Source organism: Ambystoma mexicanum, chromosome 6p (assembly GCF_040938575.1).
Source record: "Ambystoma mexicanum isolate Mex_15411 chromosome 6p, UKY_AmexF1_1, whole genome shotgun sequence".
Lineage (NCBI taxonomy): Eukaryota > Metazoa > Chordata > Amphibia > Caudata > Ambystomatidae > Ambystoma > Ambystoma mexicanum.
In genome coordinates, this window is record NC_090935.1 from 28,460,750 (window position 1) to 28,479,173 (window position 18,424).

Consider the following 18,424-nt stretch of genomic DNA (forward strand, 5'->3'; position numbering starts at 1 on the left):
TGAGGGCTTAGTGCCCCTCGCTCTCACCACCCTGGCTCCTAACATGTGGGGCAGTCAGCACAGAACACAGGCTGCATCTGACAGGGGTGCAGCACCGCAGCAAGAGAGGGCCGGTTTCTTTTCTGTTTTTAAATGTACTCTACCTTTCTGCACCCAGTATCTACACGTTGCCGTTCCTAATGGAGTTATTACACCAGCTGGCAGGTCACACTGACAATAATGCCCCTTGACCTGCACAGCAGGCCATTACCGGCCTAGGTAATAATGGCTCTTTCCACACGTTACTGGACTCAGAGCATGGGGCACTGATCCTGGAAGTACGTAAAAGCAAAAATACTCAGTCGGTTTGGTCAATGTTATATGACCCTGAAGGATCGGAAACTGGGTCAGCTCTTTAGATATAACTGGGAAAGTGTGGGCTGAGTCTAGGTGCAATATGTATCCCAGTGAGAAGGAAGAAGGCTAGATACAGATGCTTCTGGACAGGACCCCAATAGGGCCACAGGGGCCCTTGAATGCCCTGTTGGGGTCCTGTGACCTTAGTGAGCTGGCAATACCTTTTGGAGAAACCACGACAATGTGTATTGGGAAATGTATTCAGAACTGCTGCTGCTCTGTGTGAGAATCCTGATGGTGTCTCACCCGCTAGTCCCAGGGGATCTGTCATCTAGTTGGCCAGGACACGGCCGTCGCTATTGGATCCAATTCCTGGGTGTGGACCAGCGGGGGAGGATCACCTGGAAGGGGGTCATCGGGGAGTGGAAGTGGGAGACCGAAGGGTGAGACGCAATATCCCCTTCCTTATGCCACCTTTTTCCCATCCTACTACGGAGGATATTTAGAAGCTCGACTCCCCTCTTTTCCGTCACAAACACGTTCTTACACATTAAAAGACAACGGACTAAGAAAAGAGCCATTTACCTCACATGTCCCAATACAAGGGTCAGGTAGACAAATTGACAACAACTATAAAAACCTGATGGCCCTTACCCTTCCCCACTGGGATAAAAGGCGGAGCACAAGAGCCCACTTTGAGCAAGTCCAACCGCATGAGGGAGCAGCTAATCCAAGACAGCAATTCACAAGGAGAAGAAAGGCAGCGAGACCGGAAACGATGACAAGGAGGGAAGTCTCCTTGCCGTTTCTAACCCAGGCCCGCAAAACGTCTCGGTGAAAGGAACCATAAAACGAGGAGATACAGCTGACGTGTGGGACAACAGATGTCAACAGTGCACAGGATCCTCCCGTGCTGATAGCCAAGGCAGGGAGACACATTTGCTATGTGGTACTGTCCTTGACTTCAGAGAGAAAAACTGCCAATGAGTTCAACACTGCCAGTGAGTCGGAAAAAGCTGATTGCAAGCCGGGCTGTGTTGAGCCGAAGGTTGCAATCAGCAACATTCTGTGTACTTGTGTGTGTTTGAACTATTGGGAAAGCCCAGAGAAGGGCCAGCTGCATAGTGTTCTGGTGCCGAGGAAACACCCATTCGAAGGGCTCTGGCTAGCCCCTTTGTTAAAACTACAAATACCAGAAGGCCATAGGAGAGGCCGGCATTAGGTGTCGGAGTGGTCCTACAAGGGTCATGTCAAATCCCTTGGACAATCGAAAGTCTCTGACCTGATGTCAAGGAAAGCTAGGGGAAGGTAACCCCGCTTCCTGATGATAGAATCATGAACTGTGTTGGAAAGGCTATCTGAACCCTACGGAGGGATGCCAAGGGGAAAGGTAACGAGAGTGAATCCTGCATCGTGATGAAGCAAAGTGAACTGTGTATTTGACAAGAGTGAACCCGGCTGAGGGTAGCCCACAGTGAATGGTACATTTTGAATGAAAGGCTGTAGTGAATCCAACGGAGGGAGGCCTACGGAGCACGAAGGATCGGAGCCCGGCAGAAGAAGAACCTAAGGCGGAGAGTAATCGCCCCATGAAGATTTGTTGAAGGAACATTTTGTTTTGGCGTTATGGCACACCAGGTCCTCTGAGGCAAGAGAGTTTGTGTAAAACAGACTTGGCCACAAAGGCCCTGATATTTCGGAAATGAACTGTAACCTCGTGCTGACGAGGCCCAGGAGTGTGCTGTGCTCAAGAGACCCGCCTTGTCCCGTGCTAAAAATGCGTGGAAGGGAGACCTCAGCCATACCATCCTGACTTATCATTTCATGAACACCTCTTTCTTTTCTTGTGAACATTATCCCACACTATTTTGTAACTTAGAGGTAAGGATTGGCAATCTTTTTTTTTTAGTATAGGCCCTTTTTATTTGACAAGACGGCACTAGGACTGCCTTATTATTATTTGATGGTTGTAACTTGCTCCCATGTTAGATTTAGGTTTAGATTAGGCGTTTAGCTCACCCATTATACAGTTTAATAAACACCCTTGAACTGCGATCATTTTTGTCTGTTTTTACTGTAGCCTCCATGGGTTCCTCACTTCTGTTATTGGGAATGTGTAAGGTCAATGTCAGAGGTTCCGGGCATTTCTGGGTGGCTAGCAAATGATGAATCAGCATTGGGTGAATAGGAAAGACCCTGCCAGGATTCTACCACAAATATGGAGGAATCGCTTTAGCTCCTTTGCTCAAAGTTATCCGGGGGAGGTTTCACCAAGCATTGTGTATTGATCGGACAATAGGTGACTAACAGGGATGATTGACCTGTCTAAAATAGAGGGGAAAGTCTAGCAGAACTTGTTGGGTTCTTGTAGAGGGACTCCATTATAGCTGGTGCAGTTGGATATCCCAACCTGAATGTAGAAAGGGCCTTGCAACAAGGTGCGTGTTTTTGCGAGAAAATTGAAAGGGCTATAACTGTGACTTTGATCGGGCTACTCTGTATATTCTTGAAAGGGCTAAAGCAGGAACCTTGATTGGTCTACTCTTTTTCTATCCTTGAAATGGCTAAAGCAGGGACGTTGATGGGTCTACTCTTTGTGTATCTGGGAACGGGATACAGCAGGAACCTTGATGGATCTACTGTTTGTTTATCCTTGGAATGGCAAAAGCAGGGACCTTGATGCATCTACTCTGTGTGTATCCTTGAAAGGGATACCGCAGGGACCTTGATGGGTCTACTCTTTGTCTACCCTTGAAATGGCTAAAGCAGGGACTTTGATGTGTCTACTCTTTGTGTATCCTTGAAACGGATACCGCAGGAATCTTGATGGGTCTACCCTTTGTCTACCCTTGAAATGGCTAAAGCAGGGACTTTGATGTGTCTACTCTTTGTCTAGCCTTGAATGGGGTACAGCAGGAACCTTAATGGGTCTACTCTTTGTGTATGTGTGCATTCATGAAAGGTGAAAGGGATTCAGCAGGAACATTGATGGGTCTACTCTTTGTCTATCCTTGAAATGGATATAGCAGGAACACTTATGGGTCTACTCCTTGTCTATCCTTGAAAGGGATACAGCAGGGACATTCATGGGTCTACTTGTTGTGTATCCTTGAAAGGGATACAGCAAGAAGCTTGATGGGCCTACTCTTTGTGTATCCTTGAAAGGGTTACAGCAGGAACCTTTACGGGTATGCTCTTTGTGCTTCCTCGAAAGGGAGACAGCAGGGACCCTTACAGGTCTACTCTTTGTGCATTCTTGAAAGGGACCATGATGCATCTACTCTTTGTCTATCCTTGACATGGCTAAAGCAGGAACCTTAATGGGTCTACTCGTTGTGTATCTGTGAAAGGGATAGAGCAGTGACCTTGACTGGACTACTCTTAGTGTATTCTTGAAAAGGCTAAAGCACGGACCTTGATGCCTTTACATTTTGTCCATCCCAAAAGAGCAAAATCAGGAACATTTATGGGTCTACTCTTTGTGTATCCTTAAAAGGGCTAAAGCAGGGACCTTGATGCATCTACTCTTTGTCGATCCTTGAAATGGCTAGAACAACAACCTTGATGGTTCTATTCTTTGTGCATATTTGAAAGAGATACAACAGGAGCCTTGATGGGTCTACTCTGTGTGCATCCTTACAAAGGGCTAAAGCAGGGACCTTGATGTATCAACTCTTTGTATGTCCTTGGAAGGGCTAAAGCAGAATTCCTGATGGGTCAATTGTTTGTGTATCCTTAAAAGGTAAGGGGCTAAAGCAGGAACATTGACAGGTCTACGCTTTGTGTATCCTTGAAAGGGATGCAGCAGGGACCTTGATAGGTCTACTCTTTGTGTATCATTGAAAGGGCTAAAGCAGCGACTTGATGAGTCGACTGTGTGTATCCATGAAAGGGCTAAAGCAGCGACTTGATGAGTCGACTCTTTGTGTAGCGCTGAAAGGGCTAAAACAGATACTTGATGAGTTGACTCTTTGTGTATCTTTGAAAGGGTTAAAGCAGATACTTGATGAGTCGACTCTTTGTGTATCCCTGAAAGGGCTAAAGCAGATACTTGATGAGTCGACTCTTTGTTTATCCCTGAAAGGGCTAAAGCAGATACTTGATGAGTCGGTTCTTTGTGCATCCCTAAAAAGGCTAAATCAGATACTTGATGAGCCTACTCTTTGTTTATCCCTGTAAAGGCTAAAGCAGATACTTGATGAGTCAGCTCTTTGTTTATCCCTGTAAAGGCTAAAGCAGATACTTGATGAGTCAACTCTTTGTGTATCCCTGAAAGGGCAAAAGCAGAGATTTGATGAGTTGACTCTTTGTGTATCTTTGAAAGGGCTAAAGGAGATACTTGATGAGTCGACTCTTTGTTTATCCCTGAAAGGGGTAAAGCAGATACTTGATGAGCCTACTCTTTGTTTATCCCTGAAAGGGCTAAAGCAGATACTTGATGAGTTGGCTCTTTGTGCATCCCTGAAAGGGCTAAAGGAGATACTTGATGGGTCTTTGTGTATCCTTGAAACATGCTGGTTCTACTCTTGTTGATCCTCTATATCATATTAAGTATAAGCCCTCGCTGGAGGGATGTTATGGCACCTCAGCTGCTAGGACTACTCCGCAAACATAGGCTGGCTCAAACATTGGCTGAAGCCAAACTGAAGAAGGCCAACAGAAGCATGGATTGGGCCCATCTGAGGTTTAGGATCACCGATAAAGTGTATGTTCTTCACTGTCAGTACAGGTTTGGATTTCAACCCCGCAGATATGGTTTACGTGACACTGGGCTCTCATGTAAAACAATAGGGAGGGGATGTGGGCAGCAATGGTAATCGAGATAACGACTTCATGGGGACTGAAGGCGTAGTTGAAGGTGGTGATTTCATGTCACTGGCAAAGGGGATGTGGATTTTTTTGTAAGGTGAATATTTTAGGAGGCAAGAAAGAAGGGGTTGATATCTGGGAGGTGGCACCAGTCAGCCTAGTTCACCCCAAGGCACTCATAATGCCACACCGGCATACCTGCAAACTAACAGCGCAATGCATTATGCAGAAAAAAAGAGGTCAACAGGAGTCTACTGCACCTAGCTACCATGGTGCCGATACACTCACTCCATTCCTGACAGCCTTCGTCAATGCCTCTTTTGCCACAGGAAAAGTCCCCTCCTGCCTCAATGAAGCCTCGGTCCACCCCCTCTTAAAAAAAAAAAACACTCTCGACCCTACATCCCCTAATAACTACAGACCCATCACCACCGTCCCCTTCTTACTCAAGGTACTGGACAAATCAGCCAACCTGCAGGTACAGCACTTCATCGAAGAAAATAAGCTCCTAGGTCTACGCCAATCCGGCTTTCGCCAAGACACGGGACTGAAACCGCTTTACTGGACCTCAAAAACCAAATGGATGATGCCAGAGACTCGGGTAAACCAGCCCTACTCTTGCTACTTGACCTCTCAGTGGAATTTGACCTTGTTGACCATATTGTCCTATGCCACCACCTTACCTCACCAGCCAAATTCTCCCCAGACGCCACTGCCTGGATCACCTCCTTCCTGCAAGGTAGGACCATGCAAGTATTCTCGGACGTAGCCTCCGCCTCACCCGCCATCATGCTCTGTGGAGTGCCTCAAGGTTCCTGCCTCTCCCCTACTCTGTACAACATCTTTACACGCCCTCTCTCCTCATACTTGACGCCCTGGGTATCTCTTACACCAGCTACACAGACGATACTCAGATCCTCCTCACTCTCACAGGCAACTATGACACAGAATCCACGACACTCAACCACATCTACAACACCATCCAGACATGGATTGCAGCCAACGGACTATGCCTCAACTAAAACAGACCGAGCTCCTCCTGGTAGGATCTACGGACACACTCAAAAATATTGACACCCAGTATAGCCACTTCCCCATCGACTCCATAAAAATCCCAGTGTCTGACACAGTGAAAACTCTCTGAGTCTACCTGGACTCGAACCTATCCATGGCAAGACAGGTTAAAGTAATTGCCTCCTCGGCAGCGAATCATGCCAAGCTCATCAATGCAGCTAGGCCACTCCCCGCTAAGGAGAACTGTACTAACATAGCCAGAGCTATCACCGGTTCCAGGCTGGACTATTGCAATGTACTCTTCTTAGGGACGTCCACAAAAAACCTGGATAAACTGCAAGTCATCCAGAACAGTGTTCTTCGTGCAGCCCAAGGCATCTCCAAAAGAGAGCACATCATGGCTGCCAGAAAATCAGCCCACTGGCTCCCAATATAAGAAAGGGTCAAATTCAAAGCATTGACACTTACCCATAAGTGCATCCACCTCTCTGCACCTGCCTACCTCTCAAAAAGGATCCACCCCTCTACCTCCACAAGGCCAACAAGAACACCTCACGCAAACATGCTAACTGTGCCGATGGTAAAAAGAGCCAGAGCAGGCAGCGCTGGCTTCCCCTACCTTGCTTCCTTACACTGGATTGCCCTACCACCAACCCTGGGAGCTAAGGAATCACTCATGGCGGTCTGTAAGGCCATAAAAACCACACTCATCACCTGATGAAGACCACAATCACCTCATGCAAATGCTAACTGCATCTCCTGGTTTATCATTCAAAATGTATTTATACTCTGTGCACAAATGTATCAATATACAAACATGTAAATGCGTAACCCGCCTGTACTATCCTTGTAACTAAGCTTCCCTGCAAGTAACAGTGCCTCGATGCCCAAGGGCTGTTTGCGAGCTATACAAATGTAAAAAATAAAATAAAAATAAATGGTTTACTAGCGTTCATGAGTATGTGATAGGGCATTCTCTACAGATCACTTCCTTTCGCTCTTCCAAACCGTGTAACTTAGAGATGCCAACATATTTACTCCGAGAAGGACACAGGGCATCAATTCTACCAAGTGTCCTACATTGACTAAGTCCCCCAGGCCTATAGAAATCCAACGTTTGCAGCACTGCGCATAGTTTCTTATCACTACACCAGAGCCATGGGAAAGGAAGGGACATGGCGAAACACGTCAGCTCTTCACCTGCATGGACATTTGACACTCTGATTCTCACTGTATTGCCAAGTTTACCACTAAAGGGAACACCTCTCAAAGCCATCACTGCACAGAAAATGCAATGAAATAAACAATAATCATGTTAGCTCCCAGTACCATCGAAATGGATGATTCGATCTGACATCACTTCCTACCAACAACAGTAATCCAGTTGTGGGACCCCACAGACGCTCCCTTAACCTTGCACGTGTGCCAGTTGTTATCTGCCAGCAAATACATGCATCATTCCAGGCATTGAACCCGCCAGTGCAGGATCCCGCCACTGCAGACTCACATGTCAGCTGCCCTCCACCTGAAGAAGGTCCCCACCAGAGCGCAATGGGCTGAAACACATGGGCTCAGTTATGAATGGTGAGAAGCGTGGGCTGTATCAGAGGGCTCTCTATATAATGTAAAGGGCATTAGTAACTTAAGAGGATAGTACATAACAGGTGTGGAGCTCCAGACATTGGCCATTGGTCAGTGGTGCCGATTAGAAGGAAAGTCAACATTCAAGTGGAGCGGTTTCAAGGGCAAACATCAGCAGAGTTAAAGAACGAGAAGCGAGACAGAAATGGGTAATACCTATGTGAGATCAAAGCAAGAGCTGGAGACTATAGGTCATGGGTTTGGCATGCAGCCAGGGCTAAAATGCAGGAATATACCTCTTATATCTATGCCCCCACCCACATGTAGCACATGCCTACATCCCATCTGCCCATATCCTTCCGGCAGTGCCTGTAAACATATCCATGCTATTGTAGCCTATTGCTATATCCACTTATAACACATGCCTATATCCCATCTGCCCATATCCTTCCGGCAGTGCCTGTAAACACATCCATGCTATTGTAGCCTAATGCTGTATCCACTTATATCGCATGCCTATATCCTATCTGCCCATATCCTTCCGTCAGTGCCTGTAAACATATCCATGCTATTGTAGCCTATCGCTGTATCCACTTATATAGCATGCCTATATCCCATCTGCCCATATCCTTCCGGCATTGCCTGTAAATATATCCATGCTATTGGAGCCTATCGCTGTATCCACTTATATAGCATGGCTATATCCCATCTGCCCATATCCTTCCGGCAGTGCCTGTAAACATATCCATGCTATTGTAGCCTATCGCTGTATCCACTTATATCGCATGCCTATATCCCATCTGCCCATATCCTTCCGGAAGTGCCTTTAAACACATCCATGCTATTGTAGCCTATCGCTGTATCCACTTATATCGCATGCCTATATCCCATCTGCCCATATCCTTCCTGCAGTGCCTGTAAACACATCCATGCTATTGTAGCCTATCGCTGTATCCACTTATATCGCATGCCTATATCCCATCTGCCCATATCCTTCCTGCAGTGCCTGTAAACACATCCATGCTATTGTAGCCTATCGCTGTATCCACTTATATCACATGCCTATATTCCATCTGCCCATATCCTTCCGGCAGTGCCCACAAACATATCCATGCTATTGTAGCCTATTGCTGTATCCACGTATATTGCATGGTTATATATTCCATCTGCCCATATCCTTCCGGCAGTGCCTGTAAACATATTCATGCTATTGCAGCATATTGCTGTATCCATTTATATCACGTGCCTATGTCCCATCTGCCCCTATCCTTGGGCAGTGCCTGTAAACATATCCATGCTATTGTAGCCTATTGCTGTATCCACTTATATCGCAAGTCTATGTCCCATCTTCCCATATTCTTCCGGCAGTGCCTGTAAACATATCCATGCTATTGTAGCCTATTGCTGTATCCACTTATATCGCATGCCTATATCCCATCTGCCCATATCCTTCCGGCAGTGCCTGTAAACATATCCATGCTATTGTAGCCTATTGCTGTATCCACTTATATCGCATGTTTATATCCCATCTGCCCATGTCCTCCCGGCAGTGCCTGTAAACATATCCATGCTATTGTAGCCTATTGCTGTATCCACTTATATCGCATGCCTATATCCCATCTGCCCATGTCCTTCCGGCAGTGCCTGTAAACATAGCCATGCTATTGTAGCCTATTGCTGTATCCACTTATATCGCATGCTTATATCCCATCTGCCCATGTCCTTCCGGCAGTGCCTGTAAACATATCCATGCTATTGTAGCCTATTGCTGTATCCACTTATATCGCATGCCTATATCCCATCTGCCCATATCCTTCCGGCAGTGCCTGTAAACCTATCCATGCTATTGTAGCCTATTGCTGTATCCACTTATATCGCATGCTTATATCCCATCTGCCCATGTCCTTCCGGCAGTGCCTGTAAACATATCCATGCTATTGTAGCCTATCGCTGTATCCACTTATATCGCATGCCTATATCCCATCTGCCCATATCCTTCCGGAAGTGCCTTTAAACACATCCATGCTATTGTAGCCTGTCGCTGTATCCACTTATATCGCATGCCTATATCCCATCTGCCCATATCCTTCCTGCAGTGCCTGTAAACACATCCATGCTATTGCAGCCTATCGCTGTATCCACTTATATCGCATGCCTATATCCCATCTGCCCATATCCTTCCTGCAGTGCCTGTAAACACATCCATGCTATTGTAGCCTATCGCTGTATCCACTTATATCACATGCCTATATTCCATCTGCCCATATCCTTCCGGCAGTGCCCACAAACATATCCATGCTATTGTAGCCTATTGCTGTATCCACGTATATTGCATGATTATATATTCCATCTGCCCATATCCTTCCGGCAGTGCCTGTAAACATATCCATGCTATTGTAGCCTATTGCTGTATCCACTTATATCGCATGCTTATATCCCATCTGCCCATGTCCTTCCGGCAGTGCCTGTAAACATATTCATGCTATTGCAGCATATTGCTGTATCCACTTATATCGCAAGTCTATGTCCCATCTGCCCCTATCCTTCCGGCAGTGCCTGTAAACATAATGATACTATTGTAACCTATCATTGTATCAATTCTTTGTCCAGAGTACAATGTTTAACATACTCATATTTTAAAAGTTGGGATTTTTATTTTGTTTTATCTTGTACTCTGCTTTTATGCATACCCTCTTTTCAAACACCTTTACAAGACTCTCTTCAAAAGCAGTCCCGTGTGTTGTCTTTGCCGAACACATTATCAAGTTTAGATCATGTTAAGCGTATACGTAATATCATAGAATTCTCACCTGGGCCGAGGGTGGAGAGCCACAGGACGAGGGCCCTCATTCTGCTCATCCTAGCTTCCTCCTCAGACCCCTGGACCCCGCAGGACAGGCGCGCGAACAGGCTCCCCACTGGGTCTGGAGCCAGAGTGGGCAGTTGAGCAATCCCTGCTGGGCGCAGAGTCTGTGGGCAAAGAGCTTCCCCCTTTGAGTGTGTGGGCAGGATAGAGTCATTGGTTGCGTGCACACACCACCCCACCCACGTCGCATGTTTCACCGCAGTGTGAGATGCAAATAGATTGATCAGATGACGCCTTGTCACAGGGTCCATCATGCCCCAGTCTTACGTTTTCATTTCTCCGACTGTTGCATTCTGGAAGTTGCAGTCTTGGGTTATTTCAAGTAAACACAAAGGCCAGTCATGGGTTAGGGTTCCTCCGGCGTTAGGGAATCCTTTGGGAACATTATCCATGAATTCTGAACACTCCCCACCCACCCCTAGCAACGACCATCAGCGCTATTGGGGTAGGCTTGTTTTAGGAAGACAACGCCCACTTCTCTCTGCTCTAAACGATGCGCTTCATGCTGTCTCGTCTTTGCTCCTGCTGTGTTCCTGCATGGATGTGTGAACCCGGAGCTGTGGCATGCGTGTGAGTTTCTATGGGTTTTGTATGTAGAAAGGAGGACTCACGTACCCCTAGTACTAAGATTACAGTGGTTTGTAAGTTGGTTGTAGAGTGAGGTGTTCTGCTGTTTGACGTCTGGTGAGAAGGTTCTTAGGAAGGCTTGTGCAAGTGGTTTAGTTGGTTTGCATGTGTTGACTTTCAGCGCAGTGCTTTGAGTGGTTAGTGGGTTGGGTTGGCCAGCCTTATGCCAGTGGTTTATTTGGTTTGCATGTGTTGACTTTCAATGCAGTGCTTTGAGTGGTTAGTGGGTTGGGTTGGCCAGCCTTCTGCCAGTGGTTTATTTGGTTTGCATGTGTTGACTTTCAGCGCAGTGCTTTGAGTGGTTAGTGGGTTGGGTTGGCCAGCCTTCTGCCAGTGGTTTAGTTGGTTTGCATGTGTTGACTTTCAATGCAGTGCTTTGAGTGGTTAGTGGGTTGGGTTGGCCAGCCTTCTGCCAGTGGTTTATTTGGTTTGCATGTGTTGACTTTCAATGCAGTGCTTTGAGTGGTTAGTGGGTTTGGTTGGCCAGCCTTCTGCCAGTGGTTTATTTGGTTTGCATGTGTTGACTTTCAATGCAGTGCTTTGAGTGGTTAGTGGGTTTAGTTGGCCAGCCTTCTGCCAGTGGTTTATTTGGTTTGCATGTGTTGACTTTCAGCGCAGTGCTTTGAGTGGTTAGTGGGTTTAGTTGGCCAGCCTTCTGCCAGTGGTTTATTTGGTTTGCATGTGTTGACTTTCAATGCAGTGCTTTGAGTGGTTAGTGGGTTGGGTTGGCCAGCCTTCTGCCAGTGGTTTATTTGGTTTGCATGTGTTGACTTTCAGCGCAGTGCTTTGAGTGGTTAGTGGGTTGGGTTGGCCAGCCTTCTGCCAGTGGTTTATTTGGTTTGCATGTGTTGACTTTCAATGCAGTGCTTTGAGTGGTTAGTGGGTTGGGTTGGCCAGCCTTCTGCCAGTGGTTTATTTGGTTTGCATGTGTTGACTTTCAATGCAGTGCTTTGAGTGGTTAGGGGGTTGGGTTGGCCATCCTTCTGCCAGTGGTTTATTTGGTTTGCATGTGTTGACTTTCAGCGCAGTGCTTTGAGTGGTTAGTGGGTTGGGTTGGCCAGCCTTCTGCCAGTGGTTTAGTTGGTTTGCATGTGTTGACTTTCAGCGCAGTGTTTTGAGTTGTTAGGGGGTTGGGTTGGCCAGCCTTCTGCCAGTGGTTTATTTGGTTTGCATGTGTTGACTTTCAGCGCAGTGCTTTGAGTGGTTAGTGGGTTGGGTTGGCCAGCCTTCTGCCAGTGGTTTATTTGGTTTGCATGTGTTGACTTTCAATGCAGTGCTTTGAGTGGTTAGTGGGTTTGGTTGGCCAGCCTTCTGCCAGTGGTTTATTTGGTTTGCATGTGTTGACTTTCAATGCAGTGCTTTGAGTGGTTAGTGGGTTTAGTTGGCCAGCCTTCTGCCAGTGGTTTATTTGGTTTGCATGTGTTGACTTTCAGCGCAGTGCTTTGAGTGGTTAGTGGGTTTGGTTGGCCAGCCTTCTGCCAGTGGTTTATTTGGTTTGCATGTGTTGACTTTCAATGCAGTGCTTTGAGTGGTTAGTGGGTTGGGTTGGCCAGCCTTCTGCCAGTGGTTTATTTGGTTTGCATGTGTTGACTTTCAGCGCAGTGCTTTGAGTGGTTAGTGGGTTGGGTTGGCCAGCCTTCTGCAAGTGGTTTAGTTGGTTTGCATGTGTTGACTTTCAGCGCAGTGCTTTGAGTGGTTAGTGGGTTGGGTTGGCCAGCCTTCTGCCAGTGGTTTAGTTGGTTTGCATGTGTTGACTTTCAGCGCAGTGCTTTGAGTGGTTAGGGGGTTGGGTTGGCCAGCCTTCTGCCAGTGGTTTAGTTGGTTTGCATGTGTTGACTTTCAGCGCAGTGCTTTGAGTGGTTAGTGGGTTGGGTTGGCCAGCCTTCTGCCAGTGGTTTAGTTGGTTTGCATGTGTTGACTTTCAATGCAGTGCTTTGAGTGGTTAGGGGGTTGGGTTGGCCAGCCTTCTGCCAGTGGTTTATTTGGTTTGCATGTGTTGACTTTCAGCGCAGTGCTTTGAGTGGTTAGTGGGTTGGGTTGGCCAGCCTTCTGCCAGTGGTTTAGTTGGTTTGCATGTGTTGACTTTCAGCGCAGTGCTTTGAGTGGTTAGGGGGTTGGGTTGGCCAGCCTTCTGCAAGTGGTTTATTTGGTTTGCATGTGTTGACTTTCAGCGCAGTGCTTTGAGTGGTTAGGGGGTTGGGTTGGCCAGCCTTCTGCCAGTGGTTTAGTTGGTTTGCATGTGTTGACTTTCAATGCAGTGCTTTGAGTGGTTAGTGGGTTGGGTTGGCCAGCCTTCTGCCAGTGGTTTATTTGGTTTGCATGTGTTGACTTTCAATGCAGTGCTTTGAGTGGTTAGTGGGTTTGGTTGGCCAGCCTTCTGCCAGTGGTTTATTTGGTTTGCATGTGTTGACTTTCAATGCAGTGCTTTGAGTGGTTAGTGGGTTTAGTTGGCCAGCCTTCTGCCAGTGGTTTATTTGGTTTGCATGTGTTGACTTTCAGCGCAGTGCTTTGAGTGGTTAGTGGGTTTAGTTGGCCAGCCTTCTGCCAGTGGTTTATTTGGTTTGCATGTGTTGACTTTCAATGCAGTGCTTTGAGTGGTTAGTGGGTTGGGTTGGCCAGCCTTCTGCCAGTGGTTTATTTGGTTTGCATGTGTTGACTTTCAGCGCAGTGCTTTGAGTGGTTAGTGGGTTGGGTTGGCCAGCCTTCTGCAAGTGGTTTAGTTGGTTTGCATGTGTTGACTTTCAGCGCAGTGCTTTGAGTGGTTAGTGGGTTGGGTTGGCCAGCCTTCTGCCAGTGGTTTAGTTGGTTTGCATGTGTTGACTTTCAGCGCAGTGCTTTGAGTGGTTAGGGGGTTGGGTTGGCCAGCCTTCTGCCAGTGGTTTAGTTGGTTTGCATGTGTTGACTTTCAGCGCAGTGCTTTGAGTGGTTAGTGGGTTGGGTTGGCCAGCCTTCTGCCAGTGGTTTAGTTGGTTTGCATGTGTTGACTTTCAATGCAGTGCTTTGAGTGGTTAGGGGGTTGGGTTGGCCAGCCTTCTGCCAGTGGTTTATTTGGTTTGCATGTGTTGACTTTCAGCGCAGTGCTTTGAGTGGTTAGTGGGTTGGGTTGGCCAGCCTTCTGCCAGTGGTTTAGTTGGTTTGCATGTGTTGACTTTCAGCGCAGTGCTTTGAGTGGTTAGGGGGTTGGGTTGGCCAGCCTTCTGCAAGTGGTTTATTTGGTTTGCATGTGTTGACTTTCAGCGCAGTGCTTTGAGTGGTTAGGGGGTTGGGTTGGCCAGCCTTCTGCCAGTGGTTTATTTGGTTTGCATGTGTTGACTTTCAGCGCAGTGCTTTGAGTGGTTAGGGGGTTGGGTTGGCCAGCCTTCTGCAAGTGGTTTAGTTGGTTTGCATGTGTTGACTTTCAGCGCAGTGCTTTGAGTGGTTAGGGGGTTGGGTTGGCCAGCCTTCTGCCAGTGGTTTATTTGGTTTGCATGTGTTGACTTTCAATGCAGTGCTTTGAGTGGCTAGGGGGTTGGGTTGGCCAGCCTTCTGCAAGTGGTTTAGTTGGTTTGCATGTGTTGACTTTCAGCGCAGTGCTTTGAGTGGTTAGGGGGTTGGGTTGGCCAGCCTTCTGCCAGTGGTTTATTTGGTTTGCATGTGTTAACTTTCAGCGCAGTGCTTTGAGTGGTTAGTGGGTTGGGTTGGCCAGCCTTCTGCAAGTGGTTTAGTTGGTTTGCATGTGTTGACTTTCAGCGCAGTGCTTTGAGTGGTTAGGGGGTTGGGTTGGCCAGCCTTCTGCAAGTGGTTTAGTTGGTTTGCATGTGTTGACTTTCAGCGCAGTGCTTTGAGTGGTTAGGGGGTTGGGTTGGCCAGCCTTCTGCCAGTGGTTTAGTTGGTTTGCATGTGTTGACTTTCAGCGCAGTGCTTTGAGTGGTTAGGGGGTTGGGTTGGCCAGCCTTCTGCAAGTGGTTTAGTTGGTTTGCATGTGTTGACTTTCAGCGCAGTGCTTTGAGTGGTTAGGGGGTTGGGTTGGCCAGCCTTCTGCAAGTGGTTTAGTTGGTTTGCATGTGTTGACTTTCAGCGCAGTGCTTTGAGTGGTTAGGGGGTTGGGTTGGCCAGCCTTCTGCCAGTGGTTTAGTTGGTTTGCATGTGTTGACTTTCAGCGCAGTGCTTTGAGTGGTTAGGGGGTTGGGTTGGCCAGCCTTCTGCAAGTGGTTTAGTTGGTTTGCATGTGTTGACTTTCAGCGCAGTGCTTTGAGTGGTTAGGGGGTTGGGTTGGCCAGCCTTCTGCCAGTGGTTTAGTTGGTTTGCATGTGTTGACTTTCAGCGCAGTGCTTTGAGTGGTTAGGGGGTTGGGTTGGCCAGCCTTCTGCCAGTGGTTTAGTTGGGGGGTTGGGTTCACCAACGTGTAAGTGAAACATCAGCGAGCACATCTAGTTTCTTTGACAGTATTTTGTGGGTCCCCAGGCACAAGTCGGGATTAGTTTGGTGCTTGCGGTGTGGCACTCCCTTGTGCACCCCCTTCTAAAGAAACCCTCTCCCTATGCTTGCTCTCTGGCTAACTAACGGCCAATCTCCATCACTCTTTTCCTAGGTAAACTCTTAGAAAAGCTGCCCATCTCCCAGCTTAATCTTCTGAATCTGTTGGTTGCATCCATGACCACCAGTCTGGTTTCAGAGCTGCCAGAAGTGTGGAAACGGCTCTCCTGAACACTTGTGAAGACTTGCTCTCCAGTCTTGACTCTATTCTCCCTTCTGTCCTCATTCTCCTTGATCTATCCTCTGTTTTTGACATTTTTGTTAAAAATGTGGATTTATAAAGCGCCAGCAGCCCAGGGGCATCGTAGCGCTGTTACATGATACTTAGTTCTGGCAGAACATACATTTTACATAGTTAGATACAGCATACACTTGTCAGGTTAGCAAACCTATGAAGGTCAGGCTACCGGGAGGCGTTACACACAGAAACGGCCAACCATGCCATTCTGCCCAATCACCCTAGTGCTAACCTGGGTATCAATGATCAGGCCCTGGCCTGGCTGACATCCTTTCCCATCGACTGACCCTCTCAGGTCCAACTGGGGTCATTCATCTCTTTTATCTCTCGCTCTACTTGTGCTGTTCCCCAGGGATCTAACCTCTCTCCCTGGCTGTTCAACCACTACCTGGCACCTCTTGCTCACCGCATCGCTGCTTTCTGCTCCAATTTTCAATGTTTTTCAATGTTATGCAGATGACACTCAGCTCTCTTTCAGGCTCCCCACCAATGATCTCTACCTTAATGCCAGTAAGAATGAGATCCTCCTCATTGGGACACCCGCTCCCTCCTTTCCTCTCTCTCTCTGGCCACCCACTCTGGGCAGCATACAGTAATAATAACGAATTGACAATAACAAATTACTTTAATAACAAATCCTAAATAATCAGAAAATATCGAATTATTTGGTAAAAGTATATATGGAGGTGGGGTAAGGGATTACAAAAGGGGAAGAGGTTTGGGGTTGGGTAATGATGCTTGGGAAACGGGGTTTGAGGGAACCCCCAAATTGAAAAACAAAAAAGAAAAATTGATATGTTTTCGTTATTTTTATTTCATTAAAAAAGTTTTTGTTATTAGTTAACATCACATGGAACCATTATGAGCCTCTTCCTGCTCCTTTCTGTGAGGCTAAGAACCTTAGTGGAATCTTCGACTCCACCCTCTCCTTCTCCCTCACATCTCTGACATCTCTAAGAAGTCAAATTATCAGCTACACCTCCTCAGAGGTATTCTTCATTTTCTCACTTTCCCCCAGAAGCTCACTGTCTCCAGAGCTCTGGTCCTCTCTAGGCTGGCCTATTGCAACACCTCTTTCTAAAACTTCTTGCCTCTACTCTTCGACCGTTACAACTTATCCAGAACAGGACTGCAAGACTTGTCCTTGGCCTCAAGCTCAGGGATCGTATCTCTCCAGCTCCCCGTGGCTGCAAGGATTAAGTTCAAGACCCTCTGCATCATCCATAAGGCTTTCTAGGGGCTGGGACCACTCTACCTCCAACTTTCTCTTCCAAAACATCTTCCTTCTCGAGCTCTCCGCTCATCCACCTCCAAATCTCTGAGGGTCAGATGCTTCTCCAAGCAGAGAGTTGGGGGCAGATCTATCTCCTCGGCTGGGGCCTCCCTCTGGAACATCCTCCCTGCCTCTCTCAAACTTGAGCAGAACCACCTCTGGTTCCAGAAGAAACTGAAGTCCTTACTTTTCACTTCTGCGATCTCTCTTCCTCTCCCCTGCTGATGCACTTGACTGCTCCGCACACTGGTCACCCTCTGAACTCGGGCCTAGGCTCCTTCATGTCCAGTTGCCCTTGCACTGCCTCCGGGCCACCCCAGCACTTATGGGTCTGTATCTGCAACCCTACAGTCCCTTCTCTCTGCACTTATGAGGCAGCCGCTGGCCTCACTTGTAAGTTAACTGCACTTCCCCTTTTCCTCCCCCATGCACCTTTCTCCTTGCCTCTTCCCTGCAGTTGCACGCTCTGAATGACACAAGGCCTAATAGGTAATAGGACCGTTATTTTGTACTCCCTTTGTTTCCCCCTCCTTGTCTTGTCGCGCCTAGAAACACTTGTGTACAGGCACGTTATAAATGTCACATCGTTTCATATCATATCACTTGGCAAGGTTTGCATGTGGGCTAGGGCAGGGATGGGATGGCATCCTTTGTGGTGTGGTGGAATCTGGTATTAAGTGGGTTTGTGGAAGCAAACGCTCCACTGCTGCATGAGGTCCATGGTGGCAATGGGAGGAGCCTGTCCCTTAAAGTGGTGGGGCTGTGGGGGGGGTTACCTACCCGAGAGAATGAATGAAGAGCTGATTGGTTGGTCATCCTTCATGGGTTGCTGTAAAAAGCTCTAGGGCTCCCTGTTTCCACGTGGTGTATTATGTGATCGGGAGCTGCAAAGCCTGGCATTTGGCTTTTTCCCGGGTCTAAGGTCATCCTGGATTGTTCAGATTGCCATCGGCAGCATGTTCCAGAGTTGGGCCACCATGTTGGAGAATGGCGATCCTCCACCTCTCCATCTGGAGATGTGCCCGGGCTGTACCAGTAGATCAGCGCTGGATCATTATGAGTGACTTGGTTGGTGTTGGAGGGTCTTTGCTCGGATGAATGCAGCTCCAGGGCTCTGGGGGCGAAGCAGAGCGCTTTCAGGGGACGATTCTTAGCACTTAAGGTG

At 47.6% G+C, this 18,424-nt stretch overlaps 1 protein-coding gene across 1 annotated transcript in view; it reads right to left on the reverse strand.

Moving 5' to 3' along the window:
* The window catches only part of LOC138511172 (CMRF35-like molecule 5), a 147,569-nt gene extending 136,814 nt beyond the window's left edge, over nucleotides 1–10,755 (reverse strand). Inside the window, exon 1 of the mRNA XM_069626679.1 lies at nucleotides 10,551–10,755. Within this exon, the coding sequence (XP_069482780.1) occupies nucleotides 10,551–10,599 (49 nt within the window). The 5' untranslated portion in view covers nucleotides 10,600–10,755. The remainder of the gene's footprint in view (nucleotides 1–10,550) is intronic.
* Nucleotides 10,756–18,424: the final 7,669 nt, after the last annotated feature.